Source organism: Punica granatum, chromosome 1 (assembly GCF_007655135.1).
Source record: "Punica granatum isolate Tunisia-2019 chromosome 1, ASM765513v2, whole genome shotgun sequence".
Taxonomy (NCBI): domain Eukaryota; kingdom Viridiplantae; phylum Streptophyta; class Magnoliopsida; order Myrtales; family Lythraceae; genus Punica; species Punica granatum.
The window spans coordinates 3375360-3397690 of NC_045127.1; the positions used below are offsets into that span (position 1 = coordinate 3375360).

The 22331-nt window shown below is 40.4% G+C and overlaps 4 protein-coding genes across 8 annotated transcripts; 3 read left to right on the forward strand and 1 right to left on the reverse strand.

Moving 5' to 3' along the window:
- Window positions 1-4656: 4656 nt before the first annotated feature.
- On the forward strand, window positions 4657-8742 carry LOC116187610 (protein GRAVITROPIC IN THE LIGHT 1-like). Of its 3 annotated transcripts, none has more exons than XM_031516446.1 (3): window positions 4657-4944; window positions 5697-5806; window positions 6789-8742. In XM_031516446.1, the coding sequence occupies exon 3, from the start codon at window positions 6793-6795 to the stop codon at window positions 8176-8178; it is 1386 nt and encodes a 461-aa protein (XP_031372306.1). In that variant the 5' UTR covers window positions 4657-4944; window positions 5697-5806; window positions 6789-6792; the 3' UTR covers window positions 8179-8742. The 3 variants fall into 3 exon arrangements, with proteins under 3 accessions (XP_031372306.1, XP_031372314.1, XP_031372322.1); XM_031516454.1 differs by lacking the exon at window positions 4657-4944 and adding an exon at window positions 4991-5571; XM_031516462.1 differs by lacking the exons at window positions 4657-4944; window positions 5697-5806 and adding an exon at window positions 5828-6488.
- Window positions 8743-11076: 2334 nt separating this feature from the next.
- Window positions 11077-14484, forward strand: LOC116192882. 3 transcript variants are annotated; one of them, XM_031521571.1, is made up of 8 exons: window positions 11077-11395; window positions 11818-11886; window positions 11991-12158; window positions 12348-12518; window positions 12619-12828; window positions 13121-13209; window positions 13458-13502; window positions 13557-14484. In XM_031521571.1, the coding sequence occupies exons 1-8, from the start codon at window positions 11311-11313 to the stop codon at window positions 14238-14240; spliced, it is 1521 nt and encodes a 506-aa protein (XP_031377431.1). In that variant the 5' UTR covers window positions 11077-11310; the 3' UTR covers window positions 14241-14484. The 3 variants fall into 3 exon arrangements, with proteins under 3 accessions (XP_031377431.1, XP_031377432.1, XP_031377434.1); XM_031521572.1 differs by having other exon boundaries at window positions 11078-11395; window positions 13581-14484; XM_031521574.1 differs by lacking the exon at window positions 13458-13502 and having other exon boundaries at window positions 11078-11395; window positions 13581-14484.
- A 350-nt stretch (window positions 14485-14834) lies between these two features.
- LOC116192883 (ubiquitin domain-containing protein 1-like) lies at window positions 14835-17265 on the forward strand. Its single transcript, XM_031521575.1, has 4 exons — window positions 14835-15143; window positions 15964-16086; window positions 16704-16823; window positions 16985-17265. Exons 1-4 carry the CDS (start codon window positions 15107-15109, stop codon window positions 17047-17049), a joined length of 345 nt encoding a protein of 114 aa, XP_031377435.1. The 5' UTR covers window positions 14835-15106; the 3' UTR covers window positions 17050-17265.
- A 519-nt stretch (window positions 17266-17784) lies between these two features.
- Window positions 17785-22020, reverse strand: LOC116192881 (sodium/calcium exchanger NCL-like). The gene is made up of 7 exons (XM_031521570.1): window positions 21387-22020; window positions 20462-20647; window positions 19808-19989; window positions 19264-19409; window positions 18898-19174; window positions 18493-18801; window positions 17785-18220 (listed from the first exon to the last, which is right to left on the reverse strand). The coding sequence occupies exons 1-7, from the start codon at window positions 21772-21774 to the stop codon at window positions 17972-17974; spliced, it is 1737 nt and encodes a 578-aa protein (XP_031377430.1). The 5' UTR covers window positions 21775-22020; the 3' UTR covers window positions 17785-17971.
- Between the last annotated feature and the right edge of the window lie 311 nt (window positions 22021-22331).

Genomic DNA, 22331 nt, shown 5'->3' on the forward strand with positions numbered 1-22331 from the left:
ATATATATTTGCGTTTCTACATATATATGTAATAACTTGAAGATGTGAAACATGTAAATGCTGGGGCAGCATATCACATTAATCTCATAGAGATATGTGCATGGGACGCAGGGAAGAGGAAAATATGCTAAAATAGACAAAAACCCTAGAGACCCTCAATTCCTTTGAGGAAGGAAAGATCCAATTTTTAGAGAGGGAGAGAGACATGCTTTCGCCTGATTTTTTTACCATTTAAATTTGATTCTCATCATAAAATTATATATACTCATTAATTAGATTTTCTACATTCCTCATATAAGATCAATGAACGTTCTTTATAACTGAAAAAATTTAATACTTCTTATATATGGCCAAATGATATATTTAAACTTATGACTACTTATGGTATCATGTAATACATTCGTACTTGATATTCTTACATTCATTCATTTATCTGTTAATGATATAAAAAATTATCTATGGTTTGCATATTGATAATTATCATAATATCATGAAAAATTATTCGATGTCGGATGATATCTTTAGCGAGGAGTCCAAATGAACATAGTCTATTGTATCGAAACTTGCAATCAACTATGTTTATTTGAAACTCTTGGATGGCTTTTAAATTTGCTGGTACAACAAAAATTGTAATGGAACCCCACGTTCTTTTCTTGGGAGGTTCAAGTTGGTGAAAATATGTGACAAGACACCACCGTTACTTGCTTTTTTACTTTCTTTTTTAAGGATGAATGTTCTAATGCTGCATTAACAAATTATTGAATTCCCTCGATATTTTCCTTGAGGAAAGGAAAAAAAATGGACAACAAACGGTCCTGGGTCAAATAAAGCAAGAAGTGGAACCTTAGCTTAGACCTTGTCGTGAATAATGTCCCCCCCTTTGATTAGATGGAAATAATATAAAAGAAAAAAAAGTGAATTATATATATTGTGGAGAACATGTTAAAATGAATGCCTATCTATATTAAAGAGCAAATCTTTTAAAATAATTGTCTTTCTTTATTGATTACCATATATGCCACTAAGATGAAATCCCATAAAAAAATAGACGATTAAAAGAAAAAAATTCCTAGAAGCTCTTATTATTATTATCATTATTTCCTCAATTGCTCTGTCCTTAATACACCAAAAAATGGAATTACATCACGTGATGAAAAAGACTCAAGTGAATGATCGATCGTAGGTAGCAACATGTAATTTAATGGCAAACTTTGTTGTCCTCGAGCCACTGGTTTAGATGCCCCTTTCTGGCATCTTCTCGAGCTTATCTCCTATCCTCTGGGTTCGAATTGACAGAAAATCTCAACTTCTACCAAATGACAATACCTTCTATTTAATATCGATCAACTACCTTGATGTTAACCATCAATAGTTGGTGGATTCTCAATTACCAAATATAATAATTTTATACCTTAAGAATTGGATAACTAAACGCAAACATTCCCTGATCCAATTCGATTAAGTAGCTAAGAAGAAGCCTCCACCTAAAATAAACCACTAACATATTCCAGCCAGAGTAGTACTTGTCCGCGTCACGATAATTTTTCATGTGTAACTATCAATTGAAAATAATTGATCTATTCGCTTATTCGCTTTTTCATCCCGATTTTAGGTTTCACTTTCTCCCATCAAGGCCCCGGAGGAAAGTGGAACTGATATGGATTTCATTAATATTACAAGAAGAAAGTTTGGTACTACACATTCAATTGGAAATAAAATACTCAAATTAATTTCCACGCTGATAAAAGAAATAAATTAATAGAATGAATGTTTTTTACATGATAAATAAAATGCGCAAATTAATTCCACGTAAATGTTATATATATATATATATATATAAATGTATATATGGAAGGACAATAACAAGAAGCATAAGTCCAACTAGATCCTTCCATGGTGTGCGAGTAAACGATCAATTTCGTCTGTGACTTATACAAGTTACATCAATAGGGTTTTTGAAAAAATGTCACCTTAATTTCGTCATTGGTCACATCAATTCCGTCATTGTGTACATCAATTCTGTCCTTGATCACATCAATTTATTCCCTCCACTTGATTACATCAATTCATCCTTCATTGATCACAATATTTTGATCCTTATCAACATTAATTCTTTGCATAAAAAAGGTTTCTCTGTCTTCTCCATCCTTTTTACTACTCTTGTCTCTAAGCTAATTTTGGAACATTCGTTATCGTTGCTCAGACCTCCAATTCTCGTGTTCTTAGTGGCTATGGAAAGCTTATACATAACACTACTATTTAGGATCAAGTTTCGAGCCAAAAAGCAAAGAAACAAGTTAGAAAAATACGGTTGAAATTCGATTTTCACTCACATATCAGAAATTTCGGAGAGCCATATATCTCAAACCGTGCAACGAAATTATGAGCCGTCAAGTGTTGTAGCATCCTTACGATATGAGGAATCTGTCTATATAAATTTTTGGATCAATATTGACTTTATAAGAATTTGTCAATAATGACCCATAATTTTTTTTCTCTCTAAAACAAGGGAACAAAATCTTATAGAGTTAATATTAATCTAAAAAAATTATATAGACAGATTCCTCATATTGTAAGGAAATTACTGCACTTGAAAGCTCGTAATTTCGTTACACGGTTTGAGAGATATTCCTATTTGAAGTTTTTGCTTTGTGAGTGAAAATCAAATTTCAAGCGCATTTTTCTAACTTGTTTCTTTGTTTTTCAACTCCAAACTTGATCCTAAATAGTAGTATTATGTATAAGTTTTCTATAGCCACAAAGAACACGAAAATCGGAAGTTCGAGCAATAAGAACAAATGCTTCAAAGTTGGCTCCAAAACAAAAGCAGTAAAAAAGAATGAAGAATTCTAGAGTGACATTTTTTATGTAAAAAATTGATATTGACAATGACTAAAATGATGTGATCAATGAATGATTGAATTGATGTGACTAAGCGGAGTGATTAAATTGATGTGACTAAGGGCAAAATTAATATGATCAATGACGAAATTGATGTGATTATAAATTAAATTAATATGATCAAAATTAAATTAATGTTTTTTTTTTCAGGGAGACGGTTGATGAAACTTGGGACGAAATTCCCAAGTCACTCCAAGGTGTGACCGGGGCATGAACTGGCCTGAGGCCACTCAGTTGTTTGTTGCTTGAAGTTTTTGCAGCCATATTTTTGTTCTTTTCCTCTTTTCATTTTTGTTTTGTTTTTAATGTTGTCCTAACCCTGTCTAATTAATATTGTAATTTCTTTCCTCCTCAAAATAATATTTTGTGCTAATGAAGCTCATTAAACATTTGGAGAATTCCTTTTCTTTTCCTATAGAAAGAATTTAGAAGATACCTATGGAAAAAAATATATTAGAAGATGGCTTTGCCAGAGAAGGAAAAGGTAAAATAAGAAGGAAACAAAAAAGGAATAAGAAATTGTAGTTTAACAAATCCTCTTGCATGTTGCATGCCTTAGCCACGAGATATACCCATTTGTTTAAGTGGTGCATTGTTTTTCTTACCAATGAGATATATGGAACTTGGTATGGGGACGTAGAAAGTCCAATAAAAGGATGTATGAAGCTTTTAACCAAAAAAAAAAAGGGAAGAAATGTTACTGACGAGAAATATTTAACGATGATGGTTTTGCAGCTGTTTAGGGATTAATTTTGGATTTGTGGTACACACTGTAAATAAACTTTTGATGATTAATAAAGCAGCACTTATTAAAAAAAAACTTTTAACGGTGATTTATCGTACTCATGAATCAGCACATATTTCCCTTTAAAAACCAGTCCTCGGATCGAGAGAGGGAATAATATAATGATGCACCTTTCGTCGGATGATCAATAAATTTCAAGTTTAATATTCAGTGGGATTACCTGTGTCTCTTTATTAGATATTTAAGATTTCTATTTCAATATACTAGACCCACGGACCTCCATTGTAACCGAAAAAATACCAGTCATTGTTAATGAGTCTCAGATATATCTTCTGACATACTGTTAATCATGTCGATTGATTATTACAAAATTTCAAACTCATCCGATGATTATCAGACGAGTGATGCAATGAATGATATAAAAAGGTACAGAAAATGTTAATGAGTTCAGTAGCACGTTGCAATTTCCTCCTTTTACGTCGACGGACCCACACAAGCAGATCTCTCTCGACGATCCTGAGACGGATCGAATGATAAAGAACCGACTCTGGTGGGAGCTCCAGCTACCTAACCATGGATGCATATGTTCATGAACTTACCCCAGACCAAACTCTTTCAAATTGCACATCCCAAATTCCCCAACTTGCCTGATCAAATTTTCCACCCCAATTTAAGGTGTAAGCGACTCACGTACAAATCAAACCCTCTCATTCATCACGAAATATGGACCGTTCGTTCGTCTGCGTCCACAACTGCGACCGTCTGAAAAATCTGCTAGAAAACCCACACCCCCATCATATCCCTCTGCATTTCCAATCCTACCCCCAGCCTTTCTCCCAAATTCCCGCCCGCCACCAGTCGCAACGGGCAAGTCCGCACCGCGTTAAACCTAGAGGGGCAAAACCGTAATTTGGCTCTTCGACAGCGACCGAACCTGCGCCTTTTTAATTTCGCCAAATGCCTCTACTGTCGGAAACATTTAGCAGTTTGTCCTTTATCGTCTTTTTCTTCCCTCTCTCCTCCCTCCCTCTCTCAACTCTGTCTCTCTCTCTCTCTCTCTCTCTCTCTCTCTCTCTCTCAGCTTTGAATTCTCTCCCCTGCAATTTCAGATTTTCTATCACCCCCCCATTGAAGAAGCTTTGGCCTCTCTGTCTTCTGGTTCGAAAACGGAAAAGACCCATTAAAGTTCTGCTACAGAGGAGCTAGAACAGTCGAACCGTTCAACCAATAGGTTAAGAGACTTCAGAGCGTTGAAGGGATCGCAGAAAGATCAGTTTTTCCTTCCCGTCTAGCACGAGGTATTTCCATTGCAAACTCCCTGCTGCTCAGCAATGGAAGCTTGAGAACCTTATTGAAATCTTTGGCTTCCATCATAGCTCGGTTTCTCTTTCTTTCGTCATTCTTTAGCCAATGGGAGTCTCGTGGTCGCTTATGCAGCTGACAGTAGCGACGAAAGATGAAAACTTTTTGCCCCACTGATCTCCGAGGAGGATTTATGCGTTTTGTTCTGTTTTTTTTCTTTTTCTGGGTTTTACAGCTCGGTCTCTCCAAAAGGTTTTCATTCGGATTTTGATTAGCTGGGATTTTTTCCTTCTCCTTCTTGTGTTTCCTCTTCTTGTTCTTCTTCTTGACCAAGGCTTATGTTGTTATGCAGATTAGCTGTTGTTTTTACCATTTCTTAAAGGCTTTCCTTTTCCATCATTTGTCAGTTGTTTTTTTGATTTATTTCTTGTCATTTTCTGAAATGGGAGGTTTATGGTCAGAATAGGAATATTATAAATGGGTTTCTTGTTTAATCTGTACACCTTCATTTAGCTTATGAAGGGTTGAAAATAGTCCCCCACTTCTCATTTTCAATGGGTCCTTTTTATGCTGTCTGGTTTCATGATCTTTAAGACTGTATACTATTTTCGGCTTCTGTCTCTGTAATTTTTCCTACTTTCTCCTCACCCGGTGAAGATGGAGAGAATAAATTACATATACTCTTCTAGTTCATCATGATTAGCAAGAGCAAGCTGGTTTTTGATCACGTTCAGTGGTTTTTTGGCAGGGTTGATAGAGCTCTCTTGGAGACACTTTGTCCTGTACTAACTGGCTTGCCATGAGGTGAGACGGGGCTGAGAAAGGAGGAAAGATTTCCCTCTATTTGTTCTCCTGAAGGTATCGCATGCAGTTCTTGTGATTTTCTGGTCAGATTTGTTACTCATTGGGTATTCCTTGTGTTATTTGGCTAACTTAACTCGCTTTGGTTCACCGGTGATCGTTAGTAGTCTTCAGAGATGATGCTCGATGCTTAGTTATCATCACTGAGAAGCAAACTAAGTCTGCTGTTGTGTAAGGTCTTAGTTCAGAGAGAAGGAAAACTAGTGGCTAACAAAGTTGCAGTGTCATCAATATTTGTCTCTCATAACCATAAGCATGAGTGATATGTTTGGTTTAGGTTTTCTTTGTCTAATTTTGTTCATTGGGACCTAATTTTTTTGGACTTACGGTGCTTTTTCCTGGCTACTTTTGGAGAGTGGGGAAGTAATTCAGAGACGGTGCGTAACAACTTAAGCATGATAGTGACCCGAGTGTCCTTAAACAGGAAGATTTTTTTGTTGAAATTTTCATTCCTAAGATTAGATGTTATTTGTAAAACATTGTTGACTATTATAGTAGCTTCTGCGTGGGCCTTAGCAGACGTCACTGCAGAGTTTGATGGGCATGAGGATCGAGTTTGTAATATACTGGAAATTCTTGATTGTCACTTAACCTTCGCAAATTGTTGCTTCTTCATTTCGACAAATTTGAGCTTCTTGTACTCGGGATCATTCACCGTTATTGCTTGTCTTCTTTTTGGGTATGCATCTTGTTGATACTTTCTTTTGCTCTTACATTAATTGCTTTTTTGGATTTGTTCTTTCAAAAGAAGGGAGGGGAAATTCTCAAAGCTAAGAAAAGAGAGAACAAAGAGAGACCTCAGCCTCGGTCTAAGTGTTAAAGCATCCCTAGCTTTTCTCTTTTCTTCATCAGACTCATCATTGCCCTCAATCAATGGAATCTCCGCTCCCTACAATGGCTTTCCTTTCTGCATGTGTGAAAATCTGAAGAGCTCTCTCATATGTACTCATCATTTTTGGGTAAATCTTCTTCCTTTCAGATAAATGGATACTGTTAGGCAATCTTCAGTCACCCCATCGTCGAAGAGCAAGTTGGCACGAACCTTTGCCAAAGTCCTTCATATTCGGGTTGCTACCGGGGTTGCACCAGTAGATGGGATCAAGAAAGTCAAGCCCCAGTTGAAAGTCAAAGAAGATCAGCTCAAGAGTGATCTAAATAAAAGCAATAATCATTCTCTATCCTTCGAGGAGAATGAGGTAGATGAGCTGATTCGAAAGAGGGAGGCTTTAGAGGCTCTTCTCGCTAAGATATTTGCCAGCCTTTCGACTGTGAAGGCAAACTATGCGCAGTTACAGTTTTCTCAGTCTCCTTATGATGCTGATGGGATTCAATCGGCAGATCAGTTGATTGTCTCGGAGCTGAAGAATCTCTCTGAACTGAAGCAATGTTTCGTGAAGAACCAGTTGGATATGCCTCCCGAGACAACTCTTTTAATGGCCGAAATTCAAGAGCAGAAGAGCCTCTTGAAGACATACGAGATCATGGGTAAGAAGATGGAGTTTCAGTTTAAGCTGAAGGACTCTGAGATCACGTTCTTGAAGGAGAAGCTCGAGGAGTTGAACAGGGAGAATAGGTCCCTAGAGAAGAGCTTGAACCAGAGCGGGCCACTTTCGGTGCTCAATAACCTGCACCTATCTGGTCTGGGCCCCACACACTTCGTGACAGTGCTCCGCCACACCATGAAGTCTATGCGGAGCTTCGTGAGATTATTGATTGATGAGATGAAATCGGCTGATTGGGATATCGATGCTGCGGCCTCTGCAATTGAGCCCAGAGTCACTTACTCGAGGGCAGACCACAAGTGCTTCGCCTTTGAATCATATGCCTGCAGGGAAATGTTCGAAGCATTTCAGTTCCCCAACTTCAGTTTGCCAAATGAGTCCTTGCCGGAGAAATCGAGACGGAAACAACTCTTCTTCGATCGGTTCGTGGAGCTCAAGTCATTGAAGCCCAAGGAATACCTGACCATGAAGCCCAGATCGGCTTTTGCGAAATTCTGTCGGGTTAAGTACTTAAAGCTCATCCACCCGAAGATGGAGTCGGCGTTCTTCGGGAACCTAAACCAGAGGAACCTCGTGAACTCAGGGGGCTTCCCCGAGACAACATTCTTCGCAATGTTTGCTGAGGTTGCGAAGCGGGTGTGGCTCCTGCACTGCCTAGCCTTCTCATTCGAGCCCGAGGCAGCGATCTTTCAGGTAGCCAGGGGGTGTCGGTTCTCCGAAGTGTACATGGAGACCGTGGCAGAGGAAGTCATAGAGAACGGGTCCGACTATGACCCGAGGGTGGCTTTCACAGTCGTACCTGGGTTCAAGATCGGGAGGGCCGTGATCCAATGCCAGGTTTATTTGGTAAACTCCAGGTTGAGGTGATTGGTAGCCCGATTCACTGGGATCAGTGGCGGTCATTAGATTTCGCTTTTTGTTATTATATCCCGGGTTTACCCGATGCCCCGTCAATGATCCTAGTGTAAATACTATTTTCAGTAGGTCGGTTCAATATCAATTGTTATTATCTTATGGACTAATGCGAAACCAAACAGTCGATATCGATTGGACCGAGCGGCACGCGGCAACGGACGGACAGTACGCGGGCCCCGACAAACCCGGGGCCCGAGGGGCAAGCTGGAAGCAGCTAATCTTGTTGATTCGTTCCATACGATAAGAAAACATCATAGGAATACGGGAGGAAATGGTTTTTACTATGCTAGATGGGATGTGCATGACTGCATGGTTTGGGGAGTAGTGAGGAAAAGGGAATAGAAATTGGCCGTTTCTGGGATGAAGGAAAGCGCGTGGACCATGGCATTGGGCACGGAGCCAGCCAGAATCTCTCCTCTCTTTTTTTTATAATGGTTTTTCTTCTTTTTCTAATTTTAATAATTTATTGTGATGATTTATCAAAGACATCCTCGATCCTACCCTCAATTTTGTTAATATATAAAAGGATATATGTATTAGGACAGCAGGAGACGGATTGTTTTAAGTTTTTTTCTTTTTGGAATTGCTTTTCTTTTTTCCCTGCAAGAAGTGCAACTTGTATTCTAACGTTATATAATATGCTCTCTATTTTTGTGTAATGTATAGCAGCGGGGATTGGATTTATGTCCACATTATTGGTGCTTTTGCGTACTTATCATTTTCTTTTTTCTAGGTTTTCATGATGCTTGTCTCCCAGCCTTTAACTTTTCCTAATGGTCTCTTTGGCCCCATGGCCATGCACCTCTACACTAGCCCGTCGGTGCGGACTTATTCGACGTATCGTCCGAGTAGAGATTTATGCGAAGCTTCCTTAATCAGTTCCCAATCTTTATGCGAACCTTCCTTAATCAGTTCCCAATCTAATCATCGGCAGCATGCAACAGGGTCTTGTCCTTGGACCAACACAAATGATACGATCACTAAATGATATTCAGGTTTTCACGGGGGGTTGATTTCAGTTACGAAATCTAATCTATTCTTGTTTTGTTGCTCGTATGCATCTTGAGATTCTGACTTGTGCATGAAGCGTCTTATTAGTCGATTTATCCATGACGGTGACCGGGGCTTAGGATTCTATATGCGATCAATGGTTTTCCATTGGTTACGCGAAGATACGAAAGTAACTATATAACCACTTGATCATAAAAATGAGATCACACCCATGTTGTGCCTCAAAGAAATGGAGAATATGTTATAGAATTGCTTCTAATAAACTACGGTGACGCATACTTTCTCTTGTCCACCAAGAGATTGTTGGTTTTATTCTCATATGGGGATTACATGTGCTCATTTTGAGCTCTCTCAATATCCTGCAATTCAGGTCTTAAGGAAAAAGGAGAAATTTAATCAGAAAATTTTGAGTCCTTAGTCTTAAAAGAACATATTATTTTAAAAAAGATGTGTAATGCAGTGACGCATACTTTCTCCTATCCACCAACGGGTTGTTGATTTTATTCTCGTATTGGGATTACATGTGTTCATTTAATAGTTATTAGAATTTTTATTTCTTATCACTAGATCTATCAGTTCTCTGTAATCGAAAAAAAATAAAAAAAGGGCTTGCCAGGGATATTATTGTGGGTCAGCGGGCCCATTTTCGAAGAGGCTAGAGTGGGATTTCTTGGGCCTTGCAATTAAGGGTGTGAATCCAACTTAAGAAGCCCGATATTAATTGGACCATATATATATATATATATATCAATTACCCAGCCCTCCCCCCCCCCCCCCCCAAAAAAAAAAAAACCATTGACCAGATTAAAATCTACTTCCCAGACGGTTGTGATCGATGAACGTCGTTGAACGTCGTGGGTGCATTCCTGATCGTTAGATTCTTTCTCCGCTAAATTGATTATAACAGTTTTGCGTTCATTTTCCTTTGCCCATATATATATATATATATGTATGTGTGTGTGTACATCACGGATCTCCATGAGAGGCAATGACATTTTCTTTTAAACAGCGGTGCCTAAGGCTCCTGCAAGGTTTGGTGCATCAGTTGGAAGTAGGCTTGGAGCGTTGTGACGGGGGCTAGGTGCAGATGGGGGCACATGGCCGCCCTTTGGTAGGATCTGAAAGACCAATTTGCTATCGGGAAGCTTGACGAGGTAGTCGCGTGAGCGAAGCGGATCCCTAGCTTCCGAGGAAGGGAGTTGACAGCCTGCCATTGCAAGAAGGAAGATGAGAAGAGCAGTTCTGAGGCGAGACGCTTTCATGGCTAATGATAAGTCACGCGATGTTTAATTTTTGATGGTACATTAGTCGTGCAAATGTCCAGAAGGTATTTATAGAGGTTTGCTTTAGCTCATCGCGGAGATTAATGGCATTTAATGTCTTTCTAATTAAAAACATTAACATTTCGAGAAAAAAATTAATATTCTCTGTGCTAACATACCTAATTAGGTTTCTTGATACTTTTTAAGGAAGATTTGGGAATCTAAATAAATAAGAGTACATACAATTTCACTCGAAAAGGAAAATAAAATTTTATTTAGAGATATTTTTAAATCGAATTTCTGATTACGATGATGTACTCGATCATGTGATATTTTATGATGTTATTTTAGAACGAGAGCCGTGTCGCGAATTACTGTCCCTTGGTATTTCAGCTTTTTAATGAAGTGTATAAAAGACAGGATTTTTATAATTTTAAATTTCAAAGATCGCATATTTCTCAGTTGCCTTAATTAATTATATCCCATATTACTAGTAAAAAATAATCTCAACAAAAAGCCAAAAAGATTTACCTTTCATTTGTTTCTTTTACGATTTAAAAGGAAAAGAAAAAAGAAGAAAAAAATTCAAGAAAGAAGATTGGGAAAGTGCGACGCAGAGACAGAGTTCCGAGCTCCATCTTCTTCAAGCTCCCTGCCGAAGTAGCAGAAAAAAAGTGCGACGGCAAAGGGGGGACTGAGAGAGAGAGAGAGAGAGCTTATTTTGAGCTGGGCATTGAACTCTTTTCTGTTTCGACGCCCATGAAGCGGCTCGCCTCTTCAGAATTCAATCCCAGCTTCTTGTGAGCGAGCTATGAGGAACTCCCTCATCTTCCTTTCTCTCGCAGCTCTTCTCGTTTTTTACAGCCTCAGGTATCAGGCGGATGCAGCCCCTGCAGGTAACAGAGCTAGCATTTTGTTCTTCTGGGTTATTGTTCGTTTGCCGCTGATGCCTTAATTTTGGCGTGGCTGCCTTCACTTTGCTGTGATGTAGTAGTGATTGTATTTGCTTCTGTGAGCTTAGTTTGGATCCATCCTTAACTTTATCGGTCCATTTGATAAGTGCCCACTTGCTCATTTTGGTTTCTCTGATCTGTTGATGAGATTGTATATTCATTGTTAGTAGATTTTTTTTTTTTGGTGCAACATGAATAATTTGATGAGTCCGTACAGAAAAACAAACAAAATTCTTTGCTAATTCAGAGGATGAAAGTACCTAATACCATGTTGAATTTCGGCAATACTGATTCATGATATGGTTTCAAGAGGTTAACTTCTCGACGTTTTTGATTGCTTATCTGCTGCTACTTTGTCCGATCAGGGCCATTGATAAAACACCTATCTTCTCTTCTTAAGTGGACGAGGCCCGTCTCTAGATCTCCCCAGTCAGGTGAAATCTCTGATGGATTTGGTTTCTTTCGCTCCATTATCTTGGGAGGTTTATCCTTCGATTTTTTGCTTTTCTTAATTGTAAGATATGATCTAATGCTGCAGATGGGGACGTTCTTCAATTTGAGAATGGATACTTAGTCGAAACTGTCGTGGAAGGGAATGAGATTGGTGTAATTCCCTATAAAATTCGCGTCTCGGATGACGGTGAACTCTTTGCCGTTGACGAAGTCAACAGCAACATCGTTAAGATCACACCCCCTTTGTCCCAGTGTATGTTTCCTCATTTCCTCCCTCGTCTCTTTTTGATATATCTCTAATCTGATTGTTTTGGCCTCTGAAGATGTTTAAGGTAAAATGCATTTGCTTGGTTTTCTATGGTATGCTGCTGATGTAGGTTGCTATGTTAGAGATGAAAATCATTAGAGTTTGATTGTATAAACTCATATTCGTGTTCTACAGATAGCAGAGCGAGATTGGTCGCTGGTTCATTTCAGGGTTACTCAGGACATGTTGACGGAAAGCCTAGTGAGGCTCGTTTTAATCATCCTAGAGGTGTTACTATGGATGATAAAGGGAACGTGTATGTTGCTGATACCTTGAATCTCGCCATCAGGAAAATCGGGGACTCAGGTTCGTTGCTTCCATTTTCTTTCAGTAAATGATTCATCGTTTGGTGGGTTGAAAGTGCGAGTCGTCAAAAGGGTTTTTGAGTGTTGAAACCATTGCACAGGTGTGACAACTATTGCTGGAGGAAAATCAAATGTTGCTGGCTACAGGGATGGACCAAGTGAAGATGCACAATTTTCCAGCGACTTTGACGTCATATATGTTAGGCCCACATGTTCTCTGTTAGTTGTCGATAGAGGGAATGCTGCTCTTCGACAGATCTCTCTCGATCAAGAAGACTGCGATTATCAGTACAGTTCGATCTCTTCTACAGGTTTGAGTTCATGTCGTTTATTGTCTCCCATTTCCTTAGTTCATTCATGAATTCCAAAGGAAGAGAACTAAATTCAACCGGAAATTCAATCTTGTAATTAAGTCTAGAAGATGCAGAATCATGGCATTTTGCAGTAGAACTACTTGAGATTCTGCAGGATAGTGGGTAGTGGTTCCTGAAAACTTCCATTAGGACTAGTATGCCCCCTTAGGTGATAGTGGTCTAAATCAGTGTATGTATAAATGTGTGTGTCTGTACCTGCTCGTTAAGAGTTAAGATTGTCCCATGACAGATGTCCTTATGGTTATTGGAGCGGTGCTGGTAGGATACTCTGCGTGCATGCTACACCAGGGATACGGGCCTTTTTCCTTCTTAAGAAGGGTATGTTCTTCTTATATAAAAAGCTTTGTATTATGGAAAAATAAAGTTAAAATTGTTCTCTCAACTTCCAGCATATCGTATAATTTCATTCATTTCAATAGCATCCACTTAAATATTGAATTCGCCAATTTTGTATTTTCATCTGTGGAAATCCATTCCACCTCTTTCTTGTTCAACCTTGAAATGAAAACAAGTTCTTGTGTTTTTATGGAATGCACATTTTTTACTGTGTTTTTTCCCTTTTTCAGAAAAGAAAAAGCAAACGTCCGAAAGATTTTCCCGAACCAACCAAGGTAACGCTTTATGTTTGCCTACAGCGCGCGAATCCTCCTTCAATCCTGATCTAGTTTTCTTTGTCTTCAATTTTGCAGCCTCTGTCTCCATCTGTTGAAGTCAAAGAACAGTCTCCTCAGGAGGAAAAGCAAATCCCAGTAGTGGAGAACGTGAAAAATGAAGAGCCGGGTTGGCCTTCTTTCGGACAGCTTATTCTCGACCTTTCCAAGCTAGCTGTTGAAGCCCTGGGCGGAGTACTACTTTACTTTGTACCCTCACGCCTAAAACCCAATGGCTCGAGGACGGGCCTCGAACCACTGAAGGACACCCTGCGAATGCCTGAAGATGAGCCTGAACCTGAACAGACTCGGAAGCAGAGAGCTCCAGTCCCACTCTCAGAAACCCGACAAGCGCATCCTCCTCCTCCCACGGTTGATCATAAGATCCATAACCAATCAGAACCTGCAGCCAAGGCTGTGAAGTTCAAATCAACCAGCTTCAGGGACCCTTCAGTCAAGCACCGAAAGCAGCAGGAATACGCGGAGTTCTATGGATTGGGAGAGTTGCCTCCTCCTCCTTATGCGAAGTCGAAGAGCCACAAAGAGAGGACCAGGCATCGCCAACGGGAGAAGAGCGCAGAGGCTGTGGAGCAAAAGCAATCAGGTGAGATGAAGGGTGCTGACTATGAGAACCACCCAAAGTTCGAGCATTACAACATCAGAGGCAAGTATGGTTCCAGTGACTCGTTTCGGTTTTGAATCGAACTGTCGTATCATATATATAATATACAAATTATTGACCATATATTTTATTCGAAGTTGTAGTTGGGGATCATATCGGGTAAAAGCAGCAAAAATAAAAATAAAAATGCTTGAGTGTAATAACAGACAGTAACGAGGTTTAAGTGAGGTTTTTGATGGCCAAGCTCATGTACGTCATCGGAGTTACGCTCTCCGACAGTCGCCTCTTTCCCAATGCGATTCGAGATGGTTCTGATGATTACTTCAATATGTATCAAGGGAAGGTTCTGCCGCTGAATATGCTCCATCATCAAACGGTTGAAATGTTGATGTGGCGCATCGGAAAAGTTGAATGTATTAACTAGTCACGAAAATATCGAATAATTACTCGATTTCGGTCTCATCTTTTCTTTTCTTATTTATGATTGACGATAAAAGGGGAGGGGACTCTCACGAGCGAGGAATATGACAGGCAACTACCGTTGTTGCTGCATTGCGGAGTCCTCCGATCACCAATTCTCTCCTGTCTTTTTCCATGCACCCGGTGCATCGTGGGCTCAGGTGTACTCGGTGGGTCCACGGAGTCGCAGCCCGTTGCTCCGGGAGCAGGGAAGGAGCTCTTTATCTTATAATTGAGAAATCATTTGACTCTCTCTCTCTCTCTCTCAAACCTTCTTTTGCATCAAAAAGCCCGCAGAAGAGCTCAGAAGGAGATTTCACGGACGAGGCGGAAGAGGAAGAGGAAGACGAAGAGGAGAGGACTCTTCTTCTCCCAATCCCCAGCCCTACTGACGCTTCAGCTTCAGTTCCGTCGCCTCCGGAGCTTTCTCTCCTCGTAGCATTCTCCCCCTGATCGGCGATTCTGCGAGAGGAGACCGGCTGCAATGGGCTGCGCTGGATCTTCGCAGGCGAAAGCAGACGGTGAGTTGTACTGCTCCTCGTAAAATTTTCACCCGTCGTTCTGTTGTGCTGCTCGATGCCGATGCTTGATGAGCTGCTCGTTTCTGTAGTCGGAGTTGCGCTTGTTCTGTTGATCTCTGTGGTGCTGTCGGGTAATATGGAATTGGGCGCGAGAAGTCTGAGGTCGATTGAATCACTCGAGAGTCGATTGAGCTAGGTTATGTCCAGTTTCTGATTCCAATTTTTACTCGGCTGGTGAGCTGATCGTTAGGTCAAGTTTTAGCACCGACATCAGGGGACCTAGAATGAGTTTGTAGGAGCTATTTCTTTGTGTTTACTCTCACCATTCCAATCTGATTTTGCTGCTTAATTAAGTTGACAAGTCCGAGTAGGATATTAATCTACTGAAATCGGCTAATTCGTTTCAACCAAGTGTAGTTTCTGACTTTCCTTTACGTGGACGAACTCATGATTCAGAGTGATTTTGCCAATACGGGGAGATAGCTCACCTCGTGAAGGGCCAAATAAAGCATTAAATGTACCCTTGCAATGCCCTCCTAAAAGTTAAAATCACAGTTTGTCTATCCCATGTCGATGTCATTGAATGTGCTTATGTAGGAATAGTGTGTTAGTTGCTCACAACAGTTGTTTGGCACGGCAACTGAACTACTGTGCTGGATGTGGATTGAATTTTTCAGTGTACGAAGATTTCGAAGTTTTTGGTTTAGATAATCTGCTCATTTAATCTTTATGGATGGACTGTACGTGTTTCATGTCCAGCTGTCCGTCTATGTATGTTGATGAATGCATACTATACTGATGTGTTGCATGATCATGATAGGGGCTGTCAAAAAGATTAGGAAACCGAAGCCATGGAAGCACCCTCAACCAATAACAAAGTCTCAACTTATGCAGTTGCGTGATGAATTTTGGGATACTGCTCCTCACTATGGTGGCAGGAAAGGTACTGTTCCTCCAATTTGGCATTTGCGTATGGTGACCTTTTATACTAAGTTTGTTTGGTGGACCATTTGTATGTGAAAACTCTGTGGAAGCCTAGAAAAAGGTGATCTTATTTTCTATGCAGGAACTTGAGTATTTGTCATATGTTACTGACTGAATTTTGATGTGAATGACAAAGAGAAGCGTAGAAATAGAAGAGGGGCTTACCTTTCTTTAATACTCTAGCGTCTATTATCTTCTCAAAGAAAGCTGACCATTATGGTCACAAGATATAATGTGAAATAGTTTCCTGTGAATCTAAATTACATGGATCGGAGCTGGGGTTACATTTTCACAGAAAGGGACTTTGATTCAAGTGATAAGAACAACTTAATATCCAGCTCTAAGGTTGTCATCTCGTTATCTATTTAAAGATATCCATAATGCTTTCTGGGATGTTTTCTATGATGCATCTAATGGGGATGCCGATCACCTGCTGGTTCTGTTTGTTAAAATTTTTCATGAATAGCTCATCTTTTCTTGGCATCACTGCCTAGTCTATTGAAGCACTTTCAAGTGAAAGTATACTGATAAAACTCGATAGAGGTATGACTGAGCTGACTTTGCTGCACATAACAGAGATATGGGATGCACTTCGGGCTGCTGCAGAAGCTGATCTCACTCTGGCCCAAGCAATTGTAGATAGTGCAGGCGTCATCCTACAGAATCCCGATTTGACGATTTGCTATGATGAAAGAGGTACTCATTTACATAGAAAGAATTCATCCAGAAAAAATTTCTTGTCTCTCTCTCCCTTCTGTGTATTTGTCATTCGGGAACTCTCCTTGATCTAATTTCTATATGCTCATCTTCCCCACGTCTAAGCTGCTGTAATTGTGCCTCGTGCGACTCCTGTGCAGGTGCCAAATATGAACTCCCGAAGTATGTTTTGAGTGAGCCCACTAACTTGATACGTGACAGCTGAAAGCAGAGGGGTTTGCGCGATGTGACAAAAGATTCAATGTAAATCGTGTATATTATTATCCCATTTGCTATCATATTATTTGCCTTGTTTGTCACCTTATGACCTCGTTAACAATTACTGCATCGTTTACTGGGAAAACATACCTGTGTTTGACACAAAGTGTTTCTTCGTTAATCAGACTCAAAGCAGCTTTGACGAAAAGCCACTTTACTATCTTAAAATGGCTAATTTCTGTTGAAATTCTAGTAGTAGTATGTGTATACTGGTCTTTTTCATGTGGTGGCTGTTTTAAGATGAGAGGCCATTGCCGATTTTTCTCGAGCCATTTCCAGGTTCATGAACAAATACTGCTTGAGTTGGGCCTGATCTTATGATTCTGCTGGGCGGGCCCACTGGGCCTAGTACCAGTTACATGGATCAGCGGAATGTGCTTGGGCAGGCATGAGCTGGGCCAGGTTTTCAGATTCCATTTAATCAAGTTGACTGGGCCCATTCGGAGCCCCATTGTTTTCTTCTCCGGCTATCATCAAATATCAGCTTCGACCTACACCTAGATTCAGAAAATATAAGACCAGGCTCTTCATTGTAAAATTATCTTAAGAATTTCTAACCTATACAGGCTCACTGTAATCGATCGACATGTTACAAGGATCAAGCACTGAGTTATTCTCATCAAATGTCTCGAATTTTTGCGAAACTGTGGTACTTCGCAATTCAAGATGAATCAAAGGCAACTGCATCAACAAAGAACCAAAGTTAAATACTCAAGAGCAGTTCTTGCATTAATCCGCTTACTACAAAACGTTCTCTCACACCAAAATAACACCAGAAAAACCTAGTCCCTCTCATCTAGCAGGACCTCCTAAAAGAGATAAGCCAAAAATAATAAGATTATTTGTTCAAACGCCTTCTAAGAGTGCATCTACGACAAACCGACAACGTAATCAAGGACATAAACCAGTGCCAGCGAGAATGGATAGAGTAGGAAGGCAATGGAAGATGTCCAAAGAGGGAACGTGGTGCGGAAGCTCGCAAAGAGACCCATCACGATGCACACTATGAGAATTACCAGCACTTCAGCTGTGAAGTCCCATGTCAATTCTCTCACGTAGACTAGGGCCAAGAAGACTGCCAAGCAGAGAACATTGTTCATGGTCGCCGCACCATATAACTGCACAAAATTGCCGAGATGAATATAAGATGTGACTGGAGCAACAATAAATAACCGAGACAGTTAATTGAAAGCTATATACTCAGCAGAGGTGAGTTTTACATATTTTACCATTACGGGGAACAAGTGTCATGATTGTGTTGCTAAATGGGAACCGGTGGCAAATTGCAGAAATTGTAAATGTTGAGAAATTTAACACTAACGTATCAAAATAATCCATCTGGATTTGGAATATCTAATCGTGACAAACGGGAATCAGCAAGAATACGCACCTCAGAGAATGTTAGGGAGGATGTTATCTTGTTTTTTCGGCTGGCAAAGATAATTGCTGACACGGCCTCACTTGAGTTAGTGGCCAAAGGCAGAGCAATGAAGGAGATGAAGAAAGTAGGGATACCAGTTGCATCTGAGAAATTATCAACTGCATCTACCAAGGGATCGGCGAATGCAGCAGCTATAAGAGTTCCCAGAACCAATAGAAGTACAGCTTTCAGAGAGGTCCATTTGGGAATGTCGACTCCCTCAGCAACCTCACCATTTTGGTCCCCCATGGCCAATTGAGCATGCTCTCGCTTTGTTTGCTGCATGAAAAAGTACCAATTATGAGGCTCTACGTCTCGAGGCTTGGGTATCACGAGACAGAAACTTTGGAAGAAGTGGAACGTCCTTCAACTTACAAGGTGCGCGTCATCAAGTAACTTCATTGTGCCAAAATTTCTTGCACTAGAAGCATCCCCTGAACGGATTGCCTTCTTGAGCCACCTCGTGATGCCATTGACAAACTCTTCCAAATCAAGCTTTGAGTCAGTATCTGTATCGAAATCTTCCATTATCTTTTTTACAGCATCATCTTCATCCAAATCTATTTCTTCAAAGTTGATTCCTACAATTAGTGCTTTCAGTTCAGTGGCGGAAATAAAATCATCGTTATCCTCATCAATTGTTCTGAATAGCCTGCATCATTCAAAAATCCTCAATAAAGACTATTATAAAGGAATCCACTCCATTCATAAATATATCTAAAAAAAAAAAACAAAACTAACTTTTCTATGGCTTCTTTGTTTACTTCACCGTCACCAGTGAAAAGCTTCCCGAGAGCACGCCTTTTCACATGCCTCAGAAATCCAAAGATGACCTGCTTGCGGGATACATAATCAAGTTTCCTCTTCTGAATCCATGGCTGAAAGACCTGAATTTCAATGTCAAAACTTCTTCAGTCACGTAAGTTGTTCAAATGAATTAAAAAAGAATGATAAAAAAAGGCAAAATAATTTTATACTCTCAATGCAGCGTAAAGTTAGAAGCGGCATCAACAAACAGATACCAATTCCAAGACCATGAAAGCTAGCTACAAGACCCTCTACTTCAAATAAGCTAAGCAATGAGAAGCCACGTGATTTGCTAACACATTGCTCTGCCTGCCAGCAAAATGCTTGGTCAGCATGTAAGCCTCAAGCAGCCACGTAGTCTAAAGGTACTTTCTAGTTTACCTCTGAGTTCGTGTGGCAATCTCCATCATAAAATAGATGATCTTGATATCATGCACAGACAGATTGAGAGCAGTGAAGTAAAATTAATTATGATTACTTGATAAAGGCAGTACGAAACCAACAACGCCAAGGAGACTATAAGAGCGATCAAGACTGCCAAGTGCCTTCCCGAAGTGGAACTCATAAATTGAGGAACTTGAACAATAATAAATGGTATGACTGAGATGGCCATTATCCAAGCAGCATACTTCGTCCAATCGTCAACGGTAACACCAGAACCTGCCAAAAGGCAAAAGAAATTAACTGCTGAGTTGCCTGTCCACCATTTCATATGATAAAAACACAAAATAGATAAGTAACCAGTCAAACGAGAGCAATTATTTAGGCCCTCTGGCCTTAACCCTGTTAGCCTCATATAGATTATGATTAAAGATTAAATTAAAGCACATTAATTTTTTGTTAACGTTCACTGAATATTCTTAATGCTGACTCCGCATTCAATTAATCATGCTACCCAGACCTTATATAACTGTTTATTATGACTATCTATATGTATATATGATGGTCTGCTGGATGCTGGTTCATTTATTAAAAAAAGAAAAAAAGATAAGACTCAAGTAACCATTAAACCTGCAGTTCTTTGCTTAAGGCAAGGAAACTGATGCCGAAAGAAAGATTCTAAATATGGAACAACCAATATAAGCACTGAATTAAGATTGATAGCAGAACAAGAAACTTTCAGAACGCAAACCTGTTGGACTAAATCCCTTTGTATCAACTTTATCTACAGCCACTGAATCTTGCAAATCACGTTTGCCAACAAGGACACAAGATCCCCATATAACCGTAAGAAGCATGACAGTCGATCCGGCCAGTAAGCCCATCCCAACAGAAACCTGTTCTTGTGCAGTTGCTGCGGTCCCAGAGAGTCCAGAAACTGTAGGGCAGAATGCAGATCTTTCATCAACAGTTTCATTCCATCAAATTAACACGAGACAAAAGGAAAGGAAAAGTCTCGAGGATAGAGATGTCGAAATGCAAAATTATCAACACCCCGCTTCAAGACAAAAACAAACTCAACCAATCAATCAACTAATGGTAGCTAGTCGACCTTAAGCTTGTGCTACATGAAAATTTCCCTGTTTCTACATCATATTTCGAGATAATACATCCAAACAAACTATAACCAGACAAAAGTATGTAACGAGATCTGTCCACCTGATGGGAACTCCATCAACATAAAACTCCTCGATAGGATAAACATATAGAGGGGAAAATAATAGAGAACAGGATTAAGATTGTTTCCGACCAACAATATAAACTGCCAGTAACCGAATGTTCGGCACTAATTTTACTCATTTTCATTTCAGTGTGGGAGCTATATGCACTAGAGAGTTGAGAGCTATAAACAACTCCCAGATGATCGATCCGTGGACCGAGTTTCCAGGTTTACTCACTTTCCGGCGGAAGCCAAAAAAGAGACGGAATTCCTACACATGAACTGTGCGTCAAGTCGGAGGCTTTTGCCTTCAGTTTCAATTATTTTCCACTCATTTTCAACGTTTCCATGGAATCACACGTTAGCTCAGGAAGAGAGAGAGAGAGAGAGAACGAAAATTCCGTGAACAACCGTCAAATGAATTCAGGGAGAAGCTGAGACGACGACGACGACTCACCGAGAATGAGCATGGCGTCGGGGAGAGCGCCGAGAATTGGAAGGAACAAACCGCCGATGAGCCCCGGCCCCAGAATTTCCAACAGCAGCTCGCTTCCGCTCGAGAGGAACGTCGCGGCCAAGTACATTAGATAGCCGTACACAAGGATCAGGAAGAGGTTGCCGATCCAGGTGGACGTGCAGGGCATGAACCCGTACGTCTGGTCGCAGGAATCCGACGCCGCGGAGAAGCTCCGCGGTAGGAGGAGGTACGAGTCGCGCCGGCCGGCATCAATTCCATCGGAGATCGGATCCGCAGGCTGGGAGAGCTTGAGGACGCGGCGGGAGTGGACGGCAGCGGCGGAGAGGAGGAGGACGGAGCAGAAGAGGACGGAGTACCTTCCCGTCATGGAGATCGAGCTTCGAAGCAGAGACTCCTCAGACAGAGAGAGACTTGACGGTTGAGCTTAGACTGTCGAGCGATTGAGAGGTGAGGTGATTGGGATGACCTGTGTCAGAACCGTGTCGGACGGTTGGAGGGAATGCTTCCTGCATACGCCCGTGAGCATGTGCCAACACGTCAGAGATGGGCATGGGATCTGCCTCAAAGTGCAATGGGGGATGTATACGCCGGCTGTATTAACGGGTCAGTCGGTTGGGGAACGATGTTAAGTGTTGAATTTATTATTTTCAGACCATTCACTTTATTTATTTATTTATTTATTTTGTGTGAACCTCGGAAGTCCAAGTGACGTTCACTTAATAAATTACCCAAATTGAATAATCATTATTTACCGAATTTAACCTCATTAAAAGTCAAAGTTTAGATTATGAGCAATCAATTGATTTTGTTTAATTTTTCCAGTGTCCCTTGATCCCTTCTTTGGGTGGAGAGCGATCACTACACTTAATTAGTATTCTTGTTCACGCGTTTTGCGGATCTTTATATTAATATATTTTAGATAAT

Bases quoted from the DNA above. Each gene is read 5' to 3' on its own strand.
- LOC116192882 (XM_031521571.1), top strand. From the start codon at position 11,311: ATGAGGAACTCCCTCATCTTCCTTTCTCTCGCAGCTCTTCTCGTTTTT. The intron at 12,159-12,347 runs GTATGTTTCCTC...CGTGTTCTACAG, and splicing joins CACACCCCCTTTGTCCCAGT to ATAGCAGAGCGAGATTGGTC. The intron at 12,829-13,120 runs GTTTGAGTTCAT...GTCCCATGACAG, and splicing joins CAGTTCGATCTCTTCTACAG to ATGTCCTTATGGTTATTGGA.
- LOC116192883 (XM_031521575.1), top strand. From the start codon at position 15,107: ATGGGCTGCGCTGGATCTTCGCAGGCGAAAGCAGACG. The intron at 16,087-16,703 runs GTACTGTTCCTC...TGCACATAACAG, and splicing joins TCACTATGGTGGCAGGAAAG to AGATATGGGATGCACTTCGG. The intron at 16,824-16,984 runs GTACTCATTTAC...ACTCCTGTGCAG, and splicing joins GATTTGCTATGATGAAAGAG to GTGCCAAATATGAACTCCCG.
- LOC116192881 (XM_031521570.1), bottom strand. From the start codon at position 21,774: ATGACGGGAAGGTACTCCGTCCTCTTCTGCTCCGTCCTCCTCCTCTCC. The intron at 19,990-20,461 runs GTTTGCGTTCTG...GCCTTTTGGCAG, and splicing joins AAAGGGATTTAGTCCAACAG to GTTCTGGTGTTACCGTTGAC. The intron at 19,410-19,807 runs GTAATCATAATT...ATTGAAATTCAG, and splicing joins TTTCGTACTGCCTTTATCAA to GTCTTTCAGCCATGGATTCA.
- LOC116187610 (XM_031516446.1), top strand. From the start codon at position 6,793: ATGGATACTGTTAGGCAATCTTCAGTCACCCCATCGTCGAAGAGCAAG.